This window comes from Helobdella robusta, assembly GCF_000326865.2.
Source record: "Helobdella robusta unplaced genomic scaffold HELROscaffold_47, whole genome shotgun sequence".
In the NCBI taxonomy this organism is placed as follows: Eukaryota; Metazoa; Annelida; class Clitellata; order Rhynchobdellida; family Glossiphoniidae; genus Helobdella; species Helobdella robusta.
This window is the reverse complement of record NW_008705176.1, coordinates 732,852-757,272: the sequence shown is the minus strand read 5'-3', so window position 1 is coordinate 757,272 and position 24,421 is coordinate 732,852. Positions and strand designations below refer to the sequence as shown.

At 31.1% G+C, this 24,421-nt stretch overlaps 5 protein-coding genes across 5 annotated transcripts; 2 read left to right on the top strand and 3 right to left on the bottom strand.

The window, feature by feature from the left end:
- Window positions 1-3,015: 3,015 nt before the first annotated feature.
- Window positions 3,016-3,532, bottom strand: HELRODRAFT_85626 (hypothetical protein; the record flags this gene model as incomplete). Its single annotated transcript, XM_009026374.1, has 3 exons — window positions 3,016-3,157; window positions 3,279-3,346; window positions 3,467-3,532. Coding segments are annotated over 3 exons (276 nt in total), but the record flags the coding sequence as incomplete, so codon positions are not given.
- A 1,185-nt stretch (window positions 3,533-4,717) lies between these two features.
- HELRODRAFT_193305 (hypothetical protein) lies at window positions 4,718-9,747 on the bottom strand (the record flags this gene model as incomplete). Its single annotated transcript, XM_009026461.1, has 10 exons — window positions 4,718-4,752; window positions 4,826-5,856; window positions 6,240-6,453; window positions 7,530-7,566; window positions 7,721-8,010; window positions 8,152-8,208; window positions 8,388-8,494; window positions 8,743-8,892; window positions 9,133-9,204; window positions 9,334-9,747. 9 exons carry the CDS (start codon window positions 9,745-9,747, stop codon window positions 5,437-5,439), a joined length of 1,761 nt encoding a protein of 586 aa, XP_009024709.1. The 3' UTR covers window positions 4,718-4,752; window positions 4,826-5,436.
- A 3,999-nt stretch (window positions 9,748-13,746) lies between these two features.
- On the top strand, window positions 13,747-15,837 carry HELRODRAFT_178337 (hypothetical protein; the record flags this gene model as incomplete). The annotated part of the gene is made up of 1 exon (XM_009026460.1): window positions 13,747-15,837. The coding sequence occupies one exon, from the start codon at window positions 13,747-13,749 to the stop codon at window positions 15,835-15,837; it is 2,091 nt and encodes a 696-aa protein (XP_009024708.1).
- Window positions 15,838-17,701: 1,864 nt separating this feature from the next.
- Window positions 17,702-20,950, bottom strand: HELRODRAFT_185922 (hypothetical protein). Its single transcript, XM_009026459.1, has 10 exons — window positions 20,831-20,950; window positions 20,443-20,632; window positions 19,960-20,028; window positions 19,688-19,834; window positions 19,174-19,279; window positions 18,657-18,707; window positions 18,431-18,490; window positions 18,072-18,341; window positions 17,795-17,989; window positions 17,702-17,766 (listed from the first exon to the last, which is right to left on the bottom strand). Exons 2-8 carry the CDS (start codon window positions 20,581-20,583, stop codon window positions 18,265-18,267), a joined length of 651 nt encoding a protein of 216 aa, XP_009024707.1. The 5' UTR covers window positions 20,584-20,632; window positions 20,831-20,950; the 3' UTR covers window positions 17,702-17,766; window positions 17,795-17,989; window positions 18,072-18,264.
- Window positions 20,951-21,852: 902 nt separating this feature from the next.
- HELRODRAFT_178335 (hypothetical protein) lies at window positions 21,853-23,590 on the top strand (the record flags this gene model as incomplete). Its single annotated transcript, XM_009026458.1, has 4 exons — window positions 21,853-22,075; window positions 22,428-22,553; window positions 23,084-23,292; window positions 23,519-23,590. The coding sequence occupies 4 exons, from the start codon at window positions 21,853-21,855 to the stop codon at window positions 23,588-23,590; spliced, it is 630 nt and encodes a 209-aa protein (XP_009024706.1).
- Between the last annotated feature and the right edge of the window lie 831 nt (window positions 23,591-24,421).

The window sequence follows — 24,421 nt, the reverse complement described above, 5'->3', positions numbered from 1 at the left end:
CAATCACTGAAACACACCTGAGATTGTATTCGGCCATTTTCAGTGACCACCCAGTGCGTGTGGCCATCGGCAATGACCACCAAAGATAGCAGAATGAATGAAGGTACAAAGACAAAAGAATAATTTATAATGGATGACGTAATTGCTGCTGTCATTCGATTTGTGGATGAAGAGGAGGAGGAGGAGGAAAATGATGATGATGATGTTAATGATGATAAGGATGCTACTGATGATGATGATGACGACGACGATGATGATGTAGTGAGTACCTCTACGATGACGTCATGGCTGCCGTTGTCGTTGTAGTCGTCACCATCATCATTGTTGAAGTTGTTGTCAATGTTGTTGTTTAATTTAACTATGGCATTAATTATCATTATTCTCCTGTGATTCTTATAGTTTTAATAATTAATGTAATTTAACTAAATACCTTCAATTGATTAATGGCTAATATTAATGTCTTTTAACCAAATACATTCATACATTTCAATATATTACAATCAATTTCATTTATACTTATGTATGTGGGTATATATATATATATATATATATTTATTTATTTATTTATTTATTTATTTATTTATTTATTTATAACAATAACATCAAAAAAGTGTAACAATAACAACAATCACAACAACAACAGCAACAACAACAATGGCCATTGCTTTTTTGAATGTTATTGTAATGCTGTTATACGAATGTGTTGTGTAAAATACAAACACTTTGTATCTAATTTTATACGCTGCTATTATTATTACTATTATGCTAATACTACTGCTACTACTACTGCTACTACTACTACTACTACTAATAATAAAAATAATAATAATAATACAAAGAAAAAGAAAGTATAACAACATGCGCAACAACAACAACAACAATCACTATAACAGAAAAAACCCATATTTAATCATCTGTCTCTTTTTTCTGTCCTCATGCTCTCTCTCTCTCTCTCTCTCTTTCTCTCTCTCTCTCCCCCTCTCTCTTTTTCTTGACAACTCTCGTCATCACTATCGTCGTCTTCTTCATCATCATCGTTATTATCAAAAGCAACATTATCACTATCCTCACACATACCACCACCAGCTATATCAACACCACCACCATCATCTTTGTAATCATCATCTTTGTAATCATCATTATCATTATTTTTGTCTTAGTCATCATCAACTTTGTCGCCATCATCGTCGTCATCATCCTCCTCACTTTTTTAATTTCATTTTTTCCATACTTTCATGACGTAAAAATGACCTTAGCATTTCAAACAGTCAATCAATCAAACCAAAACACTTTTTTTTCACTTCCTTATTTATTGCATACATATACATTCGTACACACACACACACACAAACACACACACATACATTATGTACATAAATTACATACATAAAATGTGTAAAATAAATACAAAGCAAGATATGTAAAATCTTCCACATAATAAAACCAATAATTATTATTATAAATTTAATTATTATTCCTTAATTATTAATATTAAATTAAATATAAAAATAAATTTTATTATATTAACCAAAAAATGAATAAATGATCTGATCAATCATTCATACAACGTTGTGTTATTGCTCTGTACATGTGCACATTGTAGTGTACACACAAACTTTGCATTTACAATACTAAGAAATTAAAAATCTAACTAAATTCTTAATAATCCAAAATCAAATATTTAAAAGTTTTATTAAAATAAAAATAAATTTAAATTAACTTCACAAATTAAAAACCTCAGATAAGTTTTTTATTTGTAGTTTAATAATTAAATTAAAAAATTATTTATTTTTTTTTTATTAATAATGTGTTTTTGATTGACTTTGTGGGACAAGAATAATTTATTTCTAAATCTGTAACAATTTACCAGTGCTATAAACTTTCTTAAATTTTCACTAATTAATCGTGAATTAGATCCGAAAAAATCAAATATAGAACTTTGAAGAAAATTTTGATCAAATTTCGCTTCGCAGTGATCGTACATCAACAAAGTATTTTCTAATTTTATTTACTTTTCATGAACACCGACGTGTTTATAAAATAAATACTATAGCGCTTAATTTTTTAAAAGTTCAGTTCTAGAAAAATTTTTCACACGCATCAATCACATTAAGGCAATTTAGTAGAGTAGACTGACTACGCGATAAAGTAACAATACTATCATTGAAAGAAAACAAGATGAGTTTCATCAACTAGATCGTCGATTATTGAATTAAAAATACTTTTATCACTAACTTCATTAATCAACTTGATGAAACGATTGAAAAACTTCAAAAAATTAAAGATTTTTTGATAAAATCGACATAAATCTTGAATAAGATGCATCATTTATGATACGAAACTGTTCATCAAACAATCTATCAGTCAAGTCAATCAGATAATCAATCAAACAATCAATCACTCAAGCAATCAATTTAAAGGAAATGGCACACCTTAACGAAAACACGTTTTAACAATCAAAATAAATGAACAATCCCCTTCAAACAAAAATTCGTCATAATTTCTCTCTCTCTCTCTCTCTCTCTCTCTCTCTCTCTCTCTCTCTCTCTCTCTCTCTCTCTCTCTCTCTCTCTCTCTCTTTCTCACACACACACACACACACAACACGCATGTATAAAGAGAAATTATTGAATTTTCAAATATAATTGCAAAAAAAATATTATTATTATGATTATTGAAAAGCTGTGTAAATAATGTCCTGATCCGTTGAAACAACAAGACTGTTTCTGAGTGTAACTAAAGAAATTTAAACATTTAATTGATTAATTTATTAACTAATTAATTTAATTATTATTATTATTATTAATAATAATAAATTAATTAATAAAAATAACAACAACTAATTAATTTATTTAATTATTAACCATAAGAGTCGTCTTGGTTGAGCTCAACAACTTTGTCATCAGCATAAGTCTTCTCCGTTTTGGTACTCTAAAATTTAGAATGTGTGAATAAAATTTAATTAACAAGATACTAACTAAGACTATGGTAAAATAACTAATTTAGGAGAAAAAATTAAGTAAGAACCTCTCGATATTTTTGCAGGTAAACCTTAAGTGGCTCAACGTAATTATCAAAGCCAAGAACCGTCATGGCGAATAAAATGTCCTCCCCGTTTATCGTTTTGCGTTTTTCTTGCTGGCACCGCTCACTAGCTCTAAAAGAAAAACAAAAAACAAAAAATAATTTGTAAGATAAGATAATGAAAAATTAATTTAACTAAATAAAAATTGAACATAGCTGAAACTTGTGTACAAAAAAATTCACACAACACGAACTCGCTGGTGATGAAACTGACAAACTCGGAGACACACTCCTGAACGCAGTCCTTTGCTTCTTTAGCTATCTAGATTCAAAATTTATAAAATATATTATAATCAGAATTAATAATAAAAAAAATAAAGAAACAAATAATGATAATATTATATCTAATAATAAATAATAATGAACATAATAAATATACAACCTTGCCAGACTTAGGAATAGCCTTCTTCATAATTCTAGCAACATTGGCCGTAGGAAGGAAACGATCCTATTTGAATGAATTTGATAGACGAAACAATGCAAACACATATACTTACACAATATAATTTTTGGCTGATGGTGTAATGTAATGATTAAGGTGCCAGGCATTGCTGTTGCAGGGACCAGATTCAAACGCGAAGAAATCCCTGGCTATCACATTCAATATTATGGGAGTGTAATGAGTTGATTCACTTTAATCTATATTATATTATATACTAATTATTATTTAAAGCATAACAAAAATCAACAAAAATTTTTAAAAATTTGAAAAAATTATTTAAATAAACTATAAAGACTAGAAATAAAGTAAAAGATGAAAATTAAAAAAAAAAAGTAAAATTAGGATTAAAAAAAAAAGTTTGAAAGCAAAAAGACTCAATTGAAAAAGAAAGAAACATTCTTGTTCTCTCAGAGGTTCTCCATCCCCCTGATCGCCATCCTCATCCTGAAGTTCAGTCTCTGACGAGCGGCCTTTACATTTTTTTTATTTTAAAATTTAAATTTATTTTTTGTTTTACTTGTCAATAATAAATAATTATTGCCATTATTAATATTAATTATAAAATACAGAAAATTAAAAAATAAATAAAAATAAAGATAAATCATAAATATAATTTTAATATAATTATATTATATATAAAATAAAAAAATAAATAAAATTTAATAAACGAACCAGTCAAACCGAAACTATTATTTTGATAGAGCGACTCGTGTAAATCAGCATCTTCGGAATTTTGTTCAATATTCTCCATTTTTTTTGTATTCAAATTTTTTGTTAAAATTAATTTTAAAAAATGACAGTCGACGATAATATAAGTTTTTACATAAAATTTGTTTTTATTAGAAAGACAAGGATCGGGCTATTTGGCTTTCTTGAATAGCTGGCTTATTGGCTTACTTACAAAATCGCATGGGTTTTAACGAGCAAGCTATATGAAATATCTACTTGACTTAATACTTATAAAAAAAAATGTAGTAATAATTCTATTTAATTTTATTCAATAAAATTATGTATTAATAAATAATTTTTGCTAATTTGATTATAAAAAGTGCTTTTTGTCCGGTGAAATACGTTGGCTTACGAAAGTCGTGGGTTGGCTTACTAGGTTTGAACTATAGTACTATGGCCACTATTTTTTACTCTATTCAATCATGTAACACTTTAGTTTGCTTACAAAATAAACGGCTTAAATAGATCGATATTATCATTTGATTTTATTTAATGAACGTCCTACCTCGGGAAACCGGGTCTCTGGACGCAAAACGAAGATTGATTGATTGATTGATTTTATTTAATGAATATTTTACATTCTAGTCTCGTAGAAATTGGTTGCTTAAATCATACGTTGATACAAGTATTCTTTTATCTGTTGCACCTTTGTTTAGGTAACCAGTAAAATATTCAAAAAAACAGTGTCCTATGTTATAGTAATAACACACACAGTGAACTCAAATTCGTTAATTATAAAGCACATCTTAATCAATATTTACAAAGGAATAGTTTAAGTCTAGAAAAATGAAGAAAAATTGAGAAATATTGCCAATTAGATGATAAAAATAAAGTTGTTTTCAATGTTTGTACAGGGCAAACCGGACACAAACAAAAATTTGTCACTTTAAACGGTCCAAATTTCATCACATTGCAAGGAAATACATGAAATTGAAATATACAAGAAGAAAAAAAAGAAACAAACATAACCAGTCACCCAATAATGCAACAGTTATGGCAAACAATTATCTAAATACAAATTAAAAATAACATAAACTATACAGACCCACATACATACATACATGCATGCATACATACATACATGCATACATACATGCATACACACACACATGCATATATACATACATGCATTAAATATACACACAAACAAACGAACGAGCGTAAAAAATTACATAAAAATGTTAAACAGATAGATCCCATGTATAGAGATTATCCTTATATTCAACACTCTTAATAGCAGTAGAGTGTAAAACTAAGCCAGCATCTTCTCTATTTTTATCACCAACACCATAACATTTAACTAATTTCGAGTCACTTTCTTCTGGCACCTTTTGAGAACCACCGTAGTTGAGACAATTGAATGAGGTAGTTTCGTCTAAATTAGTAACAGAGCAGCTATATTCGTCGCAAGCAGAAGCAAGGGTGCTTAAAATATTTTCAAAATTATTAGGCAATATTGGCCCCAAAATTTCTAAGATAGATCTCTTTTGATGTTTGCTGGGCTCCGATGATGATGATGGTTGTGACGATGATGATGACGAGCAAGATGATGACGATGACGATGATGACGTCTTGTTGTATATCTCTCCTTTATTTAGAATCTGCGTCAGGGGTACAATTATTGAATGTTAATATAATTGTCGTTGTTACATTATTGACGTTGAAAACAAATAAAAAAAGAAGATAGAGACAGACAGAGATAGATAGATAGATAGATAGATAGATAGATAGATAGATAGATAGATAGATAGATAGATAGATAGATAGATAGATAAAAAGATAGATAGATAGATAGAAAGAAAGATAGATAGATAGAGAGAGAAAGAGAGAGAGAGAGAGAGAGAGAGAGAGAGAGAGAGAGATAAAAAAAAGGAAAACACACATAAACAATTAGACTGATAACTAAGTTTGAAGAAGAGATGTAAAAGCAATCGTAACCAAAAAACATACAAAAAAAATTAATTTAAAAAAATGAAAAAGGCACCTTAAGACTCTGCAAAGAGGCACCCTTAAAAGCAGAAGGCGCCAAAATGGTTGGGGGAATGGTGGCCAGGTGTCCAACCGATGAAATGATGTTGGGCGAGTTGAGAAGGAAATTGAAAAAGGCGACGCAGTCACTACTGCCATCTATGAGGACCGTAGATGCGGGTCTGTAATCAATCCTTCTGTAGTTCTCCTCTGGGTTCTTTGAAGAAATGCTGAAGAAAGAACAAAATATATTTAATTGACACCAAATTTCATCAAAGAAAATTTTTATTTCAAAAAAGAAAGAAAGGGGTAGCAGAGATTAGGAAACAAGTTAAAAGAAGAAAGAGATAGATAGATAGAAAGAGAGAAGAAGAGAGGAAAAGAGAGAGAGAGGGAGAGGGAGAGAGAGAGAGAAAGAGTAAGAAAAAATTATATATTATTTAATTAAATGTAAAAAAATTGTAGATTACTTTAAACAACTCCTGCCGTCTTCAACTATTTGGTATTTCCCTTTCGACAGTCCCAAATTTTCCAACCATTCCTCACCGTCGTCGTCATCATCGTCGTCGTCGTCCTCCTCCTCCTCATCATCATCATCACCTTTGGCGCTTTTGAATGATGATAACAATGATGATGACGACGACGACGACGACTTAATTGTTGTCTCCAGATCATCATCATCATCGCCATCATCATCATTGATATTGTTACTACCACTGCTGTTATTATTATTTGCATTGGTAGCCACAATAGTAGCGTTGTTGTTGTTGTTGTTGTTTTTGTTAGATTTTTTATTATTATTACTATTTTTGTGGTTGTTGTCGTCACCATCAGCTGACTTCCTTCTGCCGACGAAAAAAAATTTTTGTATGTTATAAAATTTAATTATGCAGTGAATTCTGTGAAGAAGCATTAAATAAAATTGAAGGCAAAATATGTGAATAGATGAAGCAACGAAGCAACTACAACTATTACTACCGCTGCTGCTGCTGCGGCTGCTACTACTACTACTACTACTACTACTCATAGTAGTAGTACCATTACTACAACTAATAGTAAAATTAGTAGTAATGGTAATACTATTATTACTACTGCTACAACAGATTTAACATTTGTTAATTGAAAAATTATACTAGATGTCTATAATACTACTACTACTACTACTACTACTACCACTACTACTACTATTACTGCTGCTGCTGCTACTACATTTACTACAACTACTGCAGACAACAGCAACAATAATAATAATAATAATAATATAATAATAACCAGGTATAATGATGATGAAAACAAACCAACTGACCTATTTTTGTTCAGAAATGGTATAGAATACTCTATACCTGCAAATCAAATAAGTTTTATTCATTAAATATAAATTAATTGAAACTAATAAAAATATGAAGAACGATAATAATAAACATAATTAATAATAATAATAAGAAGAAGAAAAATTTATATAATAAATAAATGAAACTGAATGAAATATTGTGTTACTTTCATCATCCAAAGATTTCCTGAAACCTCTGGTTGTGGGCGTTATTACAACAATTAGTTCTCGCTGCTGATGTTGTTGCAGCAGCTCTGGCTGCTGAATAAGTAGTTGTGGCTGCTGTAGTTGTGGCTGTGACAGTTGCGGCAGTGGCAGTTGCGGCTGCTGCAGTTGCTGCGGTTGTTGCAGCTGTGGTTGTTTTGTAAATAGGATGGTCATATGGTGGCAGCAGATGTACATGTATGGGCAGATATCTTGCTTGATGTTTTGGAATGATGAGGTCATACTCTCACACCTTGTAGAAAAAAATGGCAAATAATTATTTAATTAATATAATTATTAATAATTAATTACATCCACATTCACGCGCATACACACACACACGCACACACATACATCCAGGGGAAAAAATTTAACAAGCAAACAAAAAACTAACCAATTAGAGAAGATCATTTTCTCAGCTGTTTTAGGAAGTGGCATATCATTTGGTATCCTAATTAACATTAATTATTATAATAATTTGCTATGATTTATCAATAATATTACTAATTATTCATATTCAGTGTGTGTAACAATTACAACAACAGCACAACATCAGCAACAACAAAATAACCAGCAACAACAACAGCAACAATTTCAGCAACAATAACATCAACATCAACAACAACATACTTCTGTCTAATATTCATCCTTGGAAAGAGCTGTAGCCAGGGTATGGATGGGAACTGATAAAACATTGATGAACATTGTAAACTTTGTTTTACGTTTTTATTCAATCCCTTGTAGAAAAATAATTTTAATTATTATTCTTATCATAAAATTCTTATAATATAATTACAAATATTATAATATATTATATCATCATCATCACCACTAGCATCATCATTATCATCATCATCATCATCATCATAGTAAAAAATTCATCATTGCAGTTACTATTATCATTATCACCGCCTATATTATTGTTATTAATATTATAAATGCAATTATTATTATTACAAAAAATAATTACTAATCACCAACAAACCATATTATCAGTTAGGAAGTTAGACACGCCCAGAGATTCGTCAGTCCCGATTATCGGCCATATTTTATTCACGTGCTCTGACGGGATCAAGAATCTAAGCTTACTTTTCAGAATTCTATCCATTGGAAGTTTGTGGCTAGAATTTCTATTCTGGGATTTGAAAAAATTATATTATCTTTGTTATTTCAGCAACAAATTTAATTAATATGGAAGTAATAAAGTTATATATATATATATATATAGTATATATTTATTTTTCATTTTATAAATTTGATTTTATAGCTATTAATAATCTAAAATATTTACACATATATAATTATTATTTTGTGTTATATAATATTTAATTAAATTTATTTATAACTAAAATCAACATTAATAGTCTAGGCAAACCTTTATCTCAGGCTTCTTCACCACTTTTGAGACATTTTCTTCATAAATTTTCACCGAAGTTTCATCAGGATTCTGGTAAATAATAAAACAATTATGATTAACTAATTAATTAATTAGAACAAAAATATAATTCATTAAGAATATAATTAATTAAATAGTTAATTAAATTTAGAATTTTAGATTTTAGTTAGTGAGAATTACCTGTAAACTGGCAGAATTTCCAAAATTTTCAATACTCAAGAAGACTTTTTTAGATTTTTCCTGAAAATTTCTCTCACCATCTTCACACTCGTCATCGTCATTTTTATGATAACTCGAAATTATATCACATATGTCATCTTTATTATTGACATCATTTTTTAATATCTTCTTTTTAATCATTTTGTCATCTTCGTTGTCACTTTCTTCATTTTTACCGCACGAAAATGGATTTTTCCTTTTCAAATTTTTTTTCAGATTAGTGGAGTTAGATAAAATGGCGTTCGTTGATGAGTTGAAATTTGAAATTATGGATATCGGGTCGAAATCTGGATTGGATCTTTGGGATAATAATTTCAAACGCCTTCTTTTCATCACGTCGATCGGCTTTAACCAAACATTTTCAACGTCTTCCATTTTGTTAATTTTTTTTAATAATAGCTGAAAATTTAATATTTTATGAAATTTTGATACGATTTTAATTTAAAAATCCCTCTCTTCTATTTATAAACATCTAATAAGTAATTAACTTTTACACAGTTGATCGTAAAGAGATGTGTTGTTAATTTTACAACTTTAACAATCTAATATTACGCGCCTAATAAATACAAACTAAAAAATACTATATACGATGGCATAAATTAATAAAGATATTTAAGTTTAGACTATGTTTTTATCTATGTGTATGTGTGTATATATGTAAGTTTATATGTGTGTGTGTACCTGTTATTTTATTGTGTGTTGTAATTATCATTATAATTAGATAATCTATCAATAAAATTTTCAATCGGTCATTTACATCACTTAATCAATTAATTAACCACTCAATCAATCTGTCAGTCAATTAATCAATTTTTCAATCAATCAAACAATATATTGATTGGTTGGTATCTTATATAAAAATTGACTTTTCTACAATCTATCTACACGGATGGTATTGTTTTTTTTATATGTTTTTACAAGTTCTACAAGTACCATCATCATGATACTTTATCATTATTATACATAATCATGATACAATATCATGATGCCAATGATACAAATTGGATTTATTTCTATCGAAAATTAACACTGGATGCTTCTTGCTTTTAATATTTGAGAAAGAAATCATTTGAATTTTTATTTATTCAAGAACTATGTCATCTAATCACTCATTCATTCATTCGTTTATTTATTCTTTCGTTCGTTAGTTCGTTCGTTCGTACACTTGTAAAAATTTAAACTATTTTTATATAATTTTAATGTTTTTTTTATTATTATTAGTCTTTATTATAGCAGCTCTGACATACGAAGAACCATTTACAATGTTACAGATATATATAATCTACATTTCTTCGTATAAAGAAAACACAAATCAATTAATTCTTAAACCGTCATATATATAACATAACTAATAACTCACCGAAACTAACATTTTCATAATAACACCAAAATCAAATTAAAATAACAATGATATCACATATAATTGGTGTCATAAGATATCTAATTGATTTTAAAGAATTTATAGCATATTTATCAACAATAAATAGACTCTCTTTCTCTCTCTCTCTCTCTCTCTCTCTCTCTCTCTCGTTCTTTCCATTTAAATATATAACATATCAAATACAGATATCTGTATATCTTCAATATCATTTTAATTTAATATACTTTCAAATAATACTTTCTAATAACAGGCATTACTGTCTTCAATCGTATTTGCATTCCTGTTTTGAATAATTAAAATGAGTAATTTAATCAAAAATTAGGATACATTTTTATCCATATAAAAATTATAAAGAAATTACTTTAAATTAAAACATCTCTAATAACAAGGATGTGTGAATTACAAGATAGTAAATATTCAATCAATTACCCCGATTCGTCTCGGTACGAGAAACGGTTTTTTTGATACTTTCTCACAGAGTTTCGAGTAATCGAACGGTCTTGGCGGATGTTTGGGATAGGAAAGTTTGTTTTTGGCGAGAAGAACGTCGTATTCTTTTCTCATTCTCACCAGGTCCTCATCTATATTTCTGTATCTTGTGTTGTACTGTTGTGTGCGCGTGTGTGTGGTGTGCATGGCTTGTAACGTAGCGTCATATTATATTGTTAAATGTAATTCGAATAATAATAATAATTTACTCGTGATATAATTTTTTTTAAAATTTAAAACTATAAACAAACATTTCCAAAAGCCAGTCGGTTAGTGGTGATATTCTCAATTGGTTGGTGAACTCTCATGGCCCTCAACCTCGATTCATACTCCGGGTTCATGATCAAGTCGTTCAGCTTAATTAGCGAACACGCAAAATATGACAGCAGGATATAATCTTAATTGACCTTTAACCTTTTTTAAATCTCCATTTTAACTTTAATTTAACGCGATTAGCATTGAAAATTGAAATGGTCATAAATAAAAATTTATTAACCTGACACTGAATGGTAACGGTATCGATCAGTATCGAATACAGTATCGATTTTTTTACCGTCTAAAAAATATCGGCAATATCAAGCTCGATACGATACGATACGATACCAAAGCCGATACTGAAATTGTATCGTCGATACAAAATCGGCCATAGCGATACTTCGATATAAATAACTCTGATTAAGAAAAACAGTAGTAGTAGTAGTAGTAGTAGTAGTAGTAGTAGTAGTAGTAGTAGTAGTAGTAGTAGTAGTAGAGGTAGTAGTAGTAGTAGTAGTAGTAGTAGTAGTTGTTGTTGTTGTTGTTGTTGTAGCAGCAATAAAAACAGCTGTAGTAATGTAGCAATTTTAATTGGTTATCAGTAAAAATTAACTTTGAAATTTTTGAAGTCATGGGCTTTGAGAGATTCAGGCGTCCTCTCGTATTTAGTCATCCAAGGGTAGGGCAGTTTGGTTACGGGTTTATTGCTTGGTGTCCTATAAACGTATATACTTCTTGGATAGCCTATGTATGACTGTGTGTGTTTGTGAATGTGTGTGTGTGTGTGTGCGTATGTATGTTTCCGTGTTTATGTGTATGTGTGTTCGTGTGTGTATTTGTGTTTGTGTGTGCGTGTTACTGTGCGTGTGTGTGTACCTGTGCGTGTGTGTTTTTGTGTATGTATGTTCGTGTGTGTACGTCTGTATGTGTGTGTGTATTTGTTGGCTGATCGGTTGTATGTTCGGTTGTATGGGAAAAAGTATATAGAAAAAATTCAAACTTAAGAAAAACCAAGAAAAATTAGATGAAACTCAAAAAGATACAAAAACGCACTTCAAGTGGAAAGTGAAATACACAACAAAACACAAAATATACAATACCGAATACAAAGAAATAATAATAAAAAATATACGAAATCTCCAACGTACAGTTGTATAAGTTGTTTGTCCTGACCTTCTATAGTTTTCCAACTTCCTGTTACTTCTGTAAGATTTTAAAATTGTAGTAATAATAATAATAATAAAAGTATTAGTTGTAGTTGTAGTAGTAGTGGTGGTAGTGGTAGTAGTAGTAGTTGTTGTAGTAGTGGTAGTAGTAGTAGCAGAAGCAGAAATAATAGCAGTCATCTTAAGTGGTAGCAGTAGTGGAAGCAGTAAATGCAAAAATAGTAACTATAATTATAGTAGTAAAGGTAGCAGCAACAACAGTAGCAGCAGCAGCAGCAGCAGCAGCAGCAGTAGCTGTAGTAGTAGTTGTTGTTGTAGTAGTAATCAAACTAACTGAGGCGAGCATTTAGCACAATTTATCAGACAGGTGTTTTTGATCGGATGATTCATTTGGACTTTTGGAGATAAGTTAATTTTGATTATAATTAAATTTTATCAATTTGTAATTATAATATAATTAATATTACTTATTACTATATAATATTATTCTATTGTTATTGTTATTGTTAGTTTTTTAAAAACCAAATATCGAGAAAGCGGCAAACAAAAACGTATGAAACAGTAGTCTAATAAAAAATATTTATTTTTATGTTGACGTCATTTCCAGGTTCCAAAGATTAAAAATATATAAAAGCAAATAAAATAATAATAATATAAAAATAATAAGAATAAATCATGGAGTAAATAGTAAAAGAAATAAAAAATAATAAAATTTGTATATGAATATAAATAAAAATAAAACTTCTAATGAAGTACACTCGTAAAAGTCCATTCTGCCACAACTTCCAGACCACACGACAGTCTTACATACACGACACACGAAGCTCAAACACACCTCAGTGAAGTTAAGGGAAATAATTTATTATAATTTATTCGTCAATAAAAAAAGAAGTTTAACCTCCCCACAACTTTCTTAAATTTCTCTTGTTTACAGATCATCCCCTCTGTAACGTTTGTTTTTATTTACTATATTCTTTTAAATATTTTAGAAATAAAAAAAGCTATCCATTATGATAACGTAAACTTATTAAACATTACAATTACAATCTCACAGTATTTTAAGTTAATTTCAACGGCAAAAAAATGACAAAAGTTCAGTACCGAACCCGGATTATCATCGCATACGTCATTCACTTCTGGAGAATTGAATTAAAACTGGATGCGGTTGACCTAGCGAGGAACTACATAGGGTGCTACCGGTATATAGACCCGTCTATATACATAGGGCCGATTGAAAGCATTGACGAATGCCTCACAAAGTGCTATGGAGAGAAAAATGACATGGTTGCCCTAGCAAGGGGTAAGGAATGTTCTTGTGTCAATAAAATGGACGCAGCCACCAGCTCATACCTCTGCAATGCTCACTGCAGTAGTAAAGAGAGTTGTGGAGGGGATGATTTCTATTCCGTTTATAGAAATAGAAAAAACACGACAGAGATGCAGGGTGACTCGTTTTGCTCTAAGCAAGAACCTTCTCGTTTGGGGAACTCAAACAGGATTTCCGACCTAAGTAGCGTAGAGGAATGTGCTTTCTTCTGCTTGGAGAAGAATCAGACATTTTTCAATTTCTACATTCTACAATGTTACTGCTTTAGCGATTATAAACCCTTTCCCCCAATTCGAACCGTGTTGAAATGTGATGAATGTCTGCAAGATTCAAATGATACCAACTGTTGCGATATAAGTCTCAAAGACTGCATAATCACGTACACGTCACGTTTCATCTACGATTTTCAACGAGGTCTCTCGACATATTCGCACTGCGGTCATGAAGAGAGCAAAATACAAAAATGTCCCAAGGGTTGTGACCCGGGTTGGACGGGGGACTCATGCAGAGAAAGAAGCTGTTTGATAAACAATGGAGATTGTGGGGACAAGATGAAGTGCGTGGAGCTGTCCGTCAACGGTCAGCAGTACGTTGAATGTGAGTGTCTGCATGGACTGGTTAGAAACAAATGGAATTTGTGCGAAGTCTTCAGGATCAACTTGGCTCTGCATCAATCGGTGCATGGTAGTTCAACAAATGATCAATCCTCGACAAAATATTTAAATGACGGCATGTGCGATGGTTACAATTTTGCTCAAGCCGATGCCTGGTTAGCTGTCGAGCTCCAGAAATTGTACTGCGTTGGTTTTGTGAGAGTTTACGGAAAGATTTGCTTAACGGAAAAGCACTGCAATCATATGAACGAGTTTGTCATCAGATTAAACAGAACCATCAACTTGATATCTAAAACGCAATCAAGTATCATGGCGAATTTTTGCGGACGAGGACCTAAAAAACCCCTTCAAGCTGGAAACCCCATGATCGTTATCTGTCAAAATTTTACAGTACTTTCCAAATTTGTTATCATCCATCAATCCGAGAAATTATTGACAAAATCTCAAATTGCAGTTGCCGAGCTGGAAGTCTTTGAGGTCGGTTGCGACATCATGAACGGCCGCTGTTCCAATCAAAAGTGCACAGAAGTAAGAATGAAAGATGCGAAGATTATCAAATGCGTCAATTGGACTGATACAAAAAATGTCACTGAGCCTTTTTACGGATGTTATGAGATAGCGAAAGCTGAATACGAGCATCCCCAATCTGGCTTGTCGTACAAAGATTGCAAGAACGCGTGCAAAACCAGCTCATACAAGCTGTCTGTTGTTAAGGCCGGTTACAAATGTTCGTGTGGGAATTATGTTGTAGTGAGCGAAGAGGCTGGAGTAGAAAAGTGCAGAGACAAACTTGAGCAGTATTCTTTGGTGTATCACGAGTGTAAATACGTTGATGACTTTTGCGAATCAACGATAGAATTCACGGTCTCCCCTGACGACTTACTAACACCAATTGGCCCTACTGCTTCAATTGGTAACTCCACTAATTATACTAGTAAAAAAAAGAAAGGAAGTTCCAATACGACAGCTGCAATGGATGGAAATGGTGCAATTAAGTCTAAGTACTACCTGTACGTCATCATATTAGAAGCGTCGATTGCCTTCTTGGTTATCTTTGGGATCGTCGTGATTGTCGTCAGGAAGAAATGGGAAAGGAATCATAGAAGAAGAGAGGAGATGGCAGAAGTGGAATCTGAAAAGAAGTCGAAAAACAAATCGAGAGCGAGTATCGTCCCATCAACCGCAAAGTCTCTGCATTCCTCGGACACTTCCTTGTCCGCAGAAGACGATTGAATCCCATTCCGGATAGTGGCTAGATCCTTCCTACTCTACACGTAATTTTTCGTATTCGTCTGACTATCCATTGCATTGCATCGTTGTAGAGTTTTGCATCGCACGTGCACATTTCAAAGCAAAATACTTTTCTATCGCTATTTCATTTCTTCCTACTTTGTGGTGTGAAAGTTGCAGCTTACTGAAAGTTCATGTTAATGTTATTTTTGCCTAATAAAGTCATAAAAATCTTTTGAATCTCTACTTAACAATGAGTTAATTTAACACGTAGAGAAGGCATAATGGCAGAATTATTTCCATGTCTTTCTCGTTTTTCGAGCCTTTCTTTTATAAATAACATAAATAAAAATAAATTTGATTGATTGATTGACGGATTAGTTGAATAATAACATACTAAAATTTAATTAATTCAATTTGTAAACCAGAATTCATTTAAATATACCATAACAGTGGTAAATAATTTCACCTTATGTTAGTTTAAAATGTGGATTGCAACGTACGTTTACAAATTTTCATAAAAACGACAGCATTTGAACCAGGACACAGCGCAATTGAGACAACGCGAAAGCCAGCATTCAACTGCCTGATCTATCGACATCTCACATTTATAATGATGATTGAATAAAATCGTATAAACAATACAGTTTATAAGTTAATATATTTATTTCATAGAGTCAAAGAGGATAATAAACTTTTTTTAATTTAGGCTAAAAATTATTTTAAAAGTGTTAAAAATAAATTTTCATCGGAAGTTCAAGCAGTAAAGACGTCTCAAATCATGAATACTTTTGATTGATTCAAGATGGATTAGATATAAAAATATAAAATAAGAAATATAAAAAAAATTAAAAAAAGGCATTTTATTTTGAAAAAATGAAAAAACTTCTTAAAAAAGACTTGAAAAAAGTCAGATCATACGCGCGACATGTAGCCCATATCACGTTATTTATAATTACCATGAAAAAATGGATTAAAAGCCTTTTAGGTATAAACAGACATACTTGAACAGACCGACACACACACACAGACACACACACATATATATATATATAAAACCACACACACACACACAAACACACACATACACACACATATATATATACAATAATGAACAAAAATAAAAGATTAGCACGATCCACAAACATAAAAAGTTTCCATACATGATATGGTGATAGATAAATAAGCCTCTCAGCTATAAAATATCTACAAATCATAAAATAATAAATCCATAACAACCTCAACTTTATTCAAAATTTGCAAATTAGATCCTAATAACATGACGACGACAACGATGATGATTGGAGCGACGATGATGATATGTTGATGGTCATGATAATGATGCTAAACAAAACAGAAGAACATAAATAGAGGAAGGAATTTTATTATAGCAAAAAATCATGAATAGAAGTTATATATATATATATATATGCCGGTAAAAGACCATAATTAATGCAGTAATTTATGAAATCTACCGAACTTCTAGCGTTGGAAATATATATGCTGGAAGGAGGGACCATATTTTATACAGTATTGTATGAATTCTACCGATTTGTTGGCATTAATCAATTTAAAGTTTGCTTTTTCAATTTTCCTTAGTAGATTTTTCTCGAAATGGTTCAATTTACTGAGAATAAAATTATCATCCATATAGAATTATCATCCATATAAAATTATCATCCATATAGAATTAACATCCATATAGAATTATCATCCATATATCATCCATTTTAAATTATCATCCATATATCATCCATTTAGAATTATCATCCATATAGAATTATCATCCATATTATTACTTAAAGGTCTTCAACTTTGAGCAATATGACACTTCTAAGTGCAGTCATTATCGATGATCCCTCTGTCTCTAATGTATTCTTTCAAACGTAATATTGGTGAGTGTGGGCGCCATGGTTCTGAGTATAATGGCATGACGACGACCAAGCTATCGAGATGACTTACGATGCGAAAAACTAAACAAGAAGCTAACTAAGGCGGAACATGCTGTGATTTTCATCAATAATTGCATTTCTGACAGTCTTAATAAGGCACATATGATTATGCATATGAATAAATAATATATATATAAATGAATTGAAAAATGAATGAATGAATGAATGAATGAATGAATGAATGAATGAATGAATGAATGAATGAATGAATTATAGACAATGAATGGTTACACCAATAAATAAACGAACTGGTAAATGAATAAAAAATAAATAAAGAAATGACTAAATCAATCAATCAATACGTAAATCAGCAAATATGCAAATGAACGAATGGAAGATTGAATGAACGAATGAATGAACGAACGATGAATGAATGAACGAACGAATGAATGAATGAAGTAAAGAACAAATAAAGAAATGACCGTATATATGTATAGTATAAATAAAACGAGTGAAAGAGTGAATGACTAAAATGTCGCTATCTAAGGCAATTAGAACAGTTGGCTTTCTTCATCTTCATACGCTCATGCTCCAAAACCAAGCGGTCTGGTTCGACTTTAAAATAAATAAAAAAATAAAATTATGAATTAAATTATGAATTAAATTATGAGTTAAATTATGAATTAAATTATGATCGCACTCACTCTCTCCTAATCGCTTCTTCTTTTCTATTAAGTCTTTCGCTATTTCGGTCATGAGTTCCACTGAATGAATGGATAAACAAATGGATGAATGAATGGATAAACGAATGGATAAACGAATGAATGAATGGATGAATGAATGAATGGATGAATGAATGAATGAATGAATGAATGTATGAATGAATGAATGAATGAAAGAATGGATGAGTCATCTACTTCATTTACTAACCTACACCTTCCCCTGTTTTGCTCGATGTTTCAAAGAACTTGCCACCAGAGTCTGTTTTATGTAAAAGTTTAAACATACATACACTCACATACATGCATACATACACACACACGCGCGCGCGCACACACACACATACATACATACATACATCCATTCATACTTACACACATACATATATTTATATACATACGTTGTATGTGCGTTAAACATTTGTTTAAATAACCATGATAACAAATAAGTAAATCATCATCAACCACTCATCCATATATTCATTCATTTATTCATCCATCAATCAATCAATCAATCAATCCATACCTTCATTCATCTACCCAACCATTCATTTATTGGTACATCCAACCATCCATCCATCCATTCTCATACATTCATTTTTTATATACCCATTCAACCAATCATTCATTAATTCATCCACCCAATCATTCACTCACTTACTCATCCATCAATTCACTCACTTATCCATGCATCCATCATTCATTCATTCATTCATTCATTCATTCACCTTCAGCGAACTCCCTGGCGTCGTGGAAATCCACTCTCCTGTTGTACTTGAGCTCGGGTCCGAGAACCAAATCTTTCTTGTTGCCACACAGATACAGTAAGGAGTCCTAAAGTGTGTGCGTGCGTGCGCGTGTGTGTGAGAGAAATTTTGGTGTGTGTTTGTGAGATTTTGGTGTGTGTATGTGTGCATGTGTGCGAGAGAGAGATTTTGGTGTGTCTTAGTGTGTGTTTTTGAGATTTTGGTGTGTGTTTGTGTGTGTCTGTTGTGTGAGTGTATATGTGTGTGTGTGTGTATGTGTGTTTGTGAGATTTTCGTGTGTGTGTGTGTGTGTGTGAGTGTCTGTAGTGAGTGTGTATGTATGTGTGTGTTTGTGAGACAGTAAAAAAATTGCATCCCATCATTTATTTTTACATAGAAAAATTTCCCATTTAAAAAAAAAATCTTTTCATAAATCATTTTAAAAAATATTTAAAACAAATACAAATAAAAGAATAAATAATAAAGAAATAAAGACCTTCTCCTCTTCGAGTAACTTCTTCCACCACTCAACCGCCTTATTGTAACTTTCTAGACTAGTGATGTCGTAGCAGACGATGATGGCCCCGCTGTTTCTGTAGTAGTTTCGAGAGATTGCTAGAAATCGCTCAGAGCCGGCCGTGTCCTTAAAAAAATGGAGTGGATTAAAAGTGGATAATTAATTTATTCAAAATTTATTCAAATCTATCCAAAATTTATTCAAATTTATCCAAAATTTATTCAAATAAATAAAGATAAAAACACACGAACCCAAATTCCAAGTTTGATCTTGAAGTCTCCGACCTCCATGAATTTAGTGCCATACGCTGTCCCAATGGTCTGAGAATATTAGAAATTAATACATCACACAAACACATATTCATACATCACACACACGTATTTCACAAACACACATACATTACACATACATCACACATGCACACATACATCACATACAAACACACACACACACATACATCACACACACACATATTGCATGTGTTAGGTAGGGATATTTATGCCCATTCAAACAACAGCAAATACAGACCCATTAGCCATCACACCATAAGGTCACCCAATTCCATAATTATAATAAATAATTAATAATAATAATTCAATAATCATAAATAATTACAATCAAAGTATAAATTCTGATTCACCCAATTCAATTACAATTATTAATTATAACTACTAATAGTTATAAATAAATACATTCAAATTAAAAATTTAATTTTAATTAAAAAAGATCCTTACAGCTTCGTAAGCCCGATCGCACCAATCAACACCTCGTATGATTCGCTGGTTGAGGCAGGTCTTTCCGCTATAAAACTGTCCCATGATGGCCACCTTCTCGCCAAGGGGTACTGTCGTAACTTCCCTTTTGTAAGACGTCATATCGATGAATCTTCTAGCGTTCTAATGTTTTTAGTGTCTTCTTTGCTTTCTAGAAAAAATTAATTTTTATTTATTAATTAAATTTAAATTAATAAACATTTATACTTTATAGATTTAATTATATATTAAAATTTTAATGTAAAAATAGTAAAATATTACTTGAGAAAATATTTTAAATTAGATTTCCCAGATAGATTAGCGACAATCACCTACAAAATACTAATTTTAAAAAAATCACAAAACTCACCCAAAAAATATTAAATTAATTCTCCAAAATTCAGGTTTTACGGATTTTTTGCTCTGCGATTAGTGGATTACTATTTATCTTCGCTCTTGTTCAACTTTTAACAAAATTGAAAAGTGAATCGACTGATCATTTAGAAATGTGCTATTAATAGTTGAATATACGTGACTCTTTTAAAGGAGTTTTTTTCCTAACTAGTTTGAATAAACCTTATATTAGTGCAACATAAAAACAGTTTAGTAGTTATACTTCTTATACAAACGTTAAAATGCAGTCTTTTGACAGCCTAATTTTAGTTTATACTTTAGCAGGCCAAAGTATCAAGCTACAAATTTCAAGACAATGATTCACCAAAAGCAAATGACATTAATTAGAATCAAGTGTTAAACTATCATTTCGTTAATTAATTTACAAGTATTTAATTGTTTTTATACTAAACATTTATAAAATGCAACTTTTCCATTGAAAATCTTGAGCATATGGTAAAAATTATATGAAGAGTTGAGATATTTTCAGTCAATTATATCATTTTATCTGTTAAGAAGCTACTTGGCACATTTCATTATTTAATTTAACTAAACAGTTTAGCTACAACAGTTATTTAGATTTTGTTTTAATTATTATAAATAAGTAAATAACAATTTTATTCCAACCATATGATTTCAATATACATATATGATTTTAGCTACATAATGCAAAACCCAACACACAAAAAATTAAGCGCCACAACGCACCTGCAAACACCTGATGCATTTAAAAAAAGTCCGTTGCTAATGTAAACTATATTTCAACTTTCATCTCCTAAAGTTAAGTTAGTGATTTTCTTATATTAACTAGTTTAAATTTGAAAAATAATTATATATAATTGTTAAAATACTCAAATTAATTTAATTTGAGCCTTATATGTACATATATGATCGATTTAACATTCTAACCGAGATTCTAATTGTTAGGTTAGTTATGTTAGAGAAGTTAGATTCTAACGAATTTAACCATATTTTATATTTATTTTTATAAGAAAAAAAATGAATAAGATACAGCAACAACAAACAGCACCACTTCAAAATCCGGAAAATTCTCCGGAAGATTTTGCTGACTTTTTGAGCAGAAGGGAGCAAGGATTCATTTTATACGTAAATGGGGCTAACGCCAAATTAAATCTTGGCCGTCCTAATCCTTATAATCCGGATCATCATCATCATCACTTTGGCCGTCCCAACAGCGATCATCATCATAACTATGCTTGCAGTACGCGGCGACCAAAATCTTGCAAAAAACTCGAAGGTCATTGTTGTAAATAGTTTTACAAACACGTACACACACACACACACACACACACACACACACACACACACACACACACACACAGACACCTATATTTATATTATAGTGAAGGAGAGAGAAACAAAGAGAGAAAGAGAGAGAGAGAGAAGAGAAAGAGAGCGAGAGAGAGGAGAGAGAAAGAGAGAGAGGAGAAGAGAGAAAGAGAATGGTTTTATATTACGTCACATTAACATCTAAATTTTGTTCACTAATAACTAATTATTGACCACTGCAGATTACTAATTACTAACTACAAATTATTAATCCCTAACTGCAGTAAATCAGAGTAAAAGCCCGATTAGGGCTAAATCGGCTCAGGCGGGCCCCAGAAGGAAACAATGGGAGCTAATGTCCATCGAAATAAAAACGCATCAAGGAGAAAAAGTTAAATATAGACCACCAGGTTACTACCACTGCTGCTACTGCTGCTACTGCAGTAAATCAGAGTAAAAGCCCGATTAGGGCTAAATCGGCTCATGCGGGCCCCAGAAGGAAACAATGGGAGCTAACTACCACTGCTGCTACTGCTGCTGCTGCTGCTACAATTGCTACTACTACTACCACTACTACTACTACTGCTATTACTACTAATACTACTGCTACTACTACTACTATTACTGCTATTTCTGTTACGGCCTTTGCTACTGCTTCTACTGCTTCAACTACTACTGCTGCTGCTACTATTTTTTCTACTACTACTACTATTAAATTACTGCTGCTGCTACTACTACTACTACTACTACTACTACTACTACTACTGCTGATGCTGCTGCTGCTACTTCTGCTGCTGCTGATGATGATGATGATGAGGATGATATTAATAATAATAATAATCATTTTTTAATTATTGCACGTTACTTCATTTCATTCATTCGATCATGAATTAATAAAGGAATTAATTAATTAATTGTCGTTAATTAAAATCACGCGAAGCCTTCTTATCCGGAAGATATGATGACGATTTTCACGATGATGATGAAGACGACGACGATGATGACGTCATAAAAGAGGATATAATAATATACGAAGATGATGACGATGACGAAGATGATCCAACAGTAAACGAGAAGTCGTTAAAAAATAAAGCTGATAACAACGATGATGATGAGGAGGAGGATGATGATGGCAGTCTCAGTGATGACGTAATTTTTTTTCATTTTTTTGATCAGTCAACCAATCAACTAATTTTTGCCAATTTATATAGCTCCAGATTTTTAAAACTGCAGCTACATTGTAATCATATAACATATTTTTAGCATACACAGACGTCTGTACGATTTGTATGTTTATAACGTTTTAAATAATCATTCATCCATTCGTTTTTCCATTCATTCATCCATTAACGTTTTAACTTTGGGCATACAATAGACAAGCAGGGATATCCTTGCTTTCGAACTAGGTTACATCAGCACTGAACCAAACAAGAGCTCTAACCATTAGGCTACCACATCGCTCTCATGGAAAACCAAATTTGGATGAATAAAAAAATACATTATTTTTCCACAGGCAGTTTTATCAAAAGGCGGTCGAATTCATTCAGCTAATGATGATAATGATGATGATGACGACGACAAATACATTGATGATGATGATAATAATAATAATAGTGATGATGGTGATAGTTGTGGAGATGATACTGATGATGATGACGATGATGATGGCAAAGAATTATCGTTTAATGTGGCCGATATACCGGTAAGCTTCCTTCACTAATTTATTAATTTATTCATATCATTTAATGAAGATGATGATGTCAACGATGATTATCATTATCATTATTATTATTATTATTTATTATTATTATTATTATTATAACAAATCATAAACTCGTAAAAAGTAAATTAATTATTTAAAAATTACTTTACAAAAATATTCTTACGCTTCAGTTGATAAGACAGAGTCTAGAGAACACCGTTTTGATTGCTCAATACAAAAATACTACTACTACTACAACTACTACTGCTGCTACTACTACTACTGCTACTACTACTACTAATAATAATAATAACAACAACAACAATAATAACAATAAAAGTAATAAGAATGATAATGTAAATAATAAAAAGAACTGCAATAGAAGTAATAACAGTGCTACAAAAGTTGTCAGAAATACTCCTAAAGTAGTAAAAAATATCAAAAATACAACTACTTCAGCTGCTACTGCTGCTACTACAATTACTATGGCGGCTGCAACAAATACTACTACCACCACTACCACTCATAGTAATAATAAAAATAATAATAATAATAAATCGTCGCTACAGATAACTA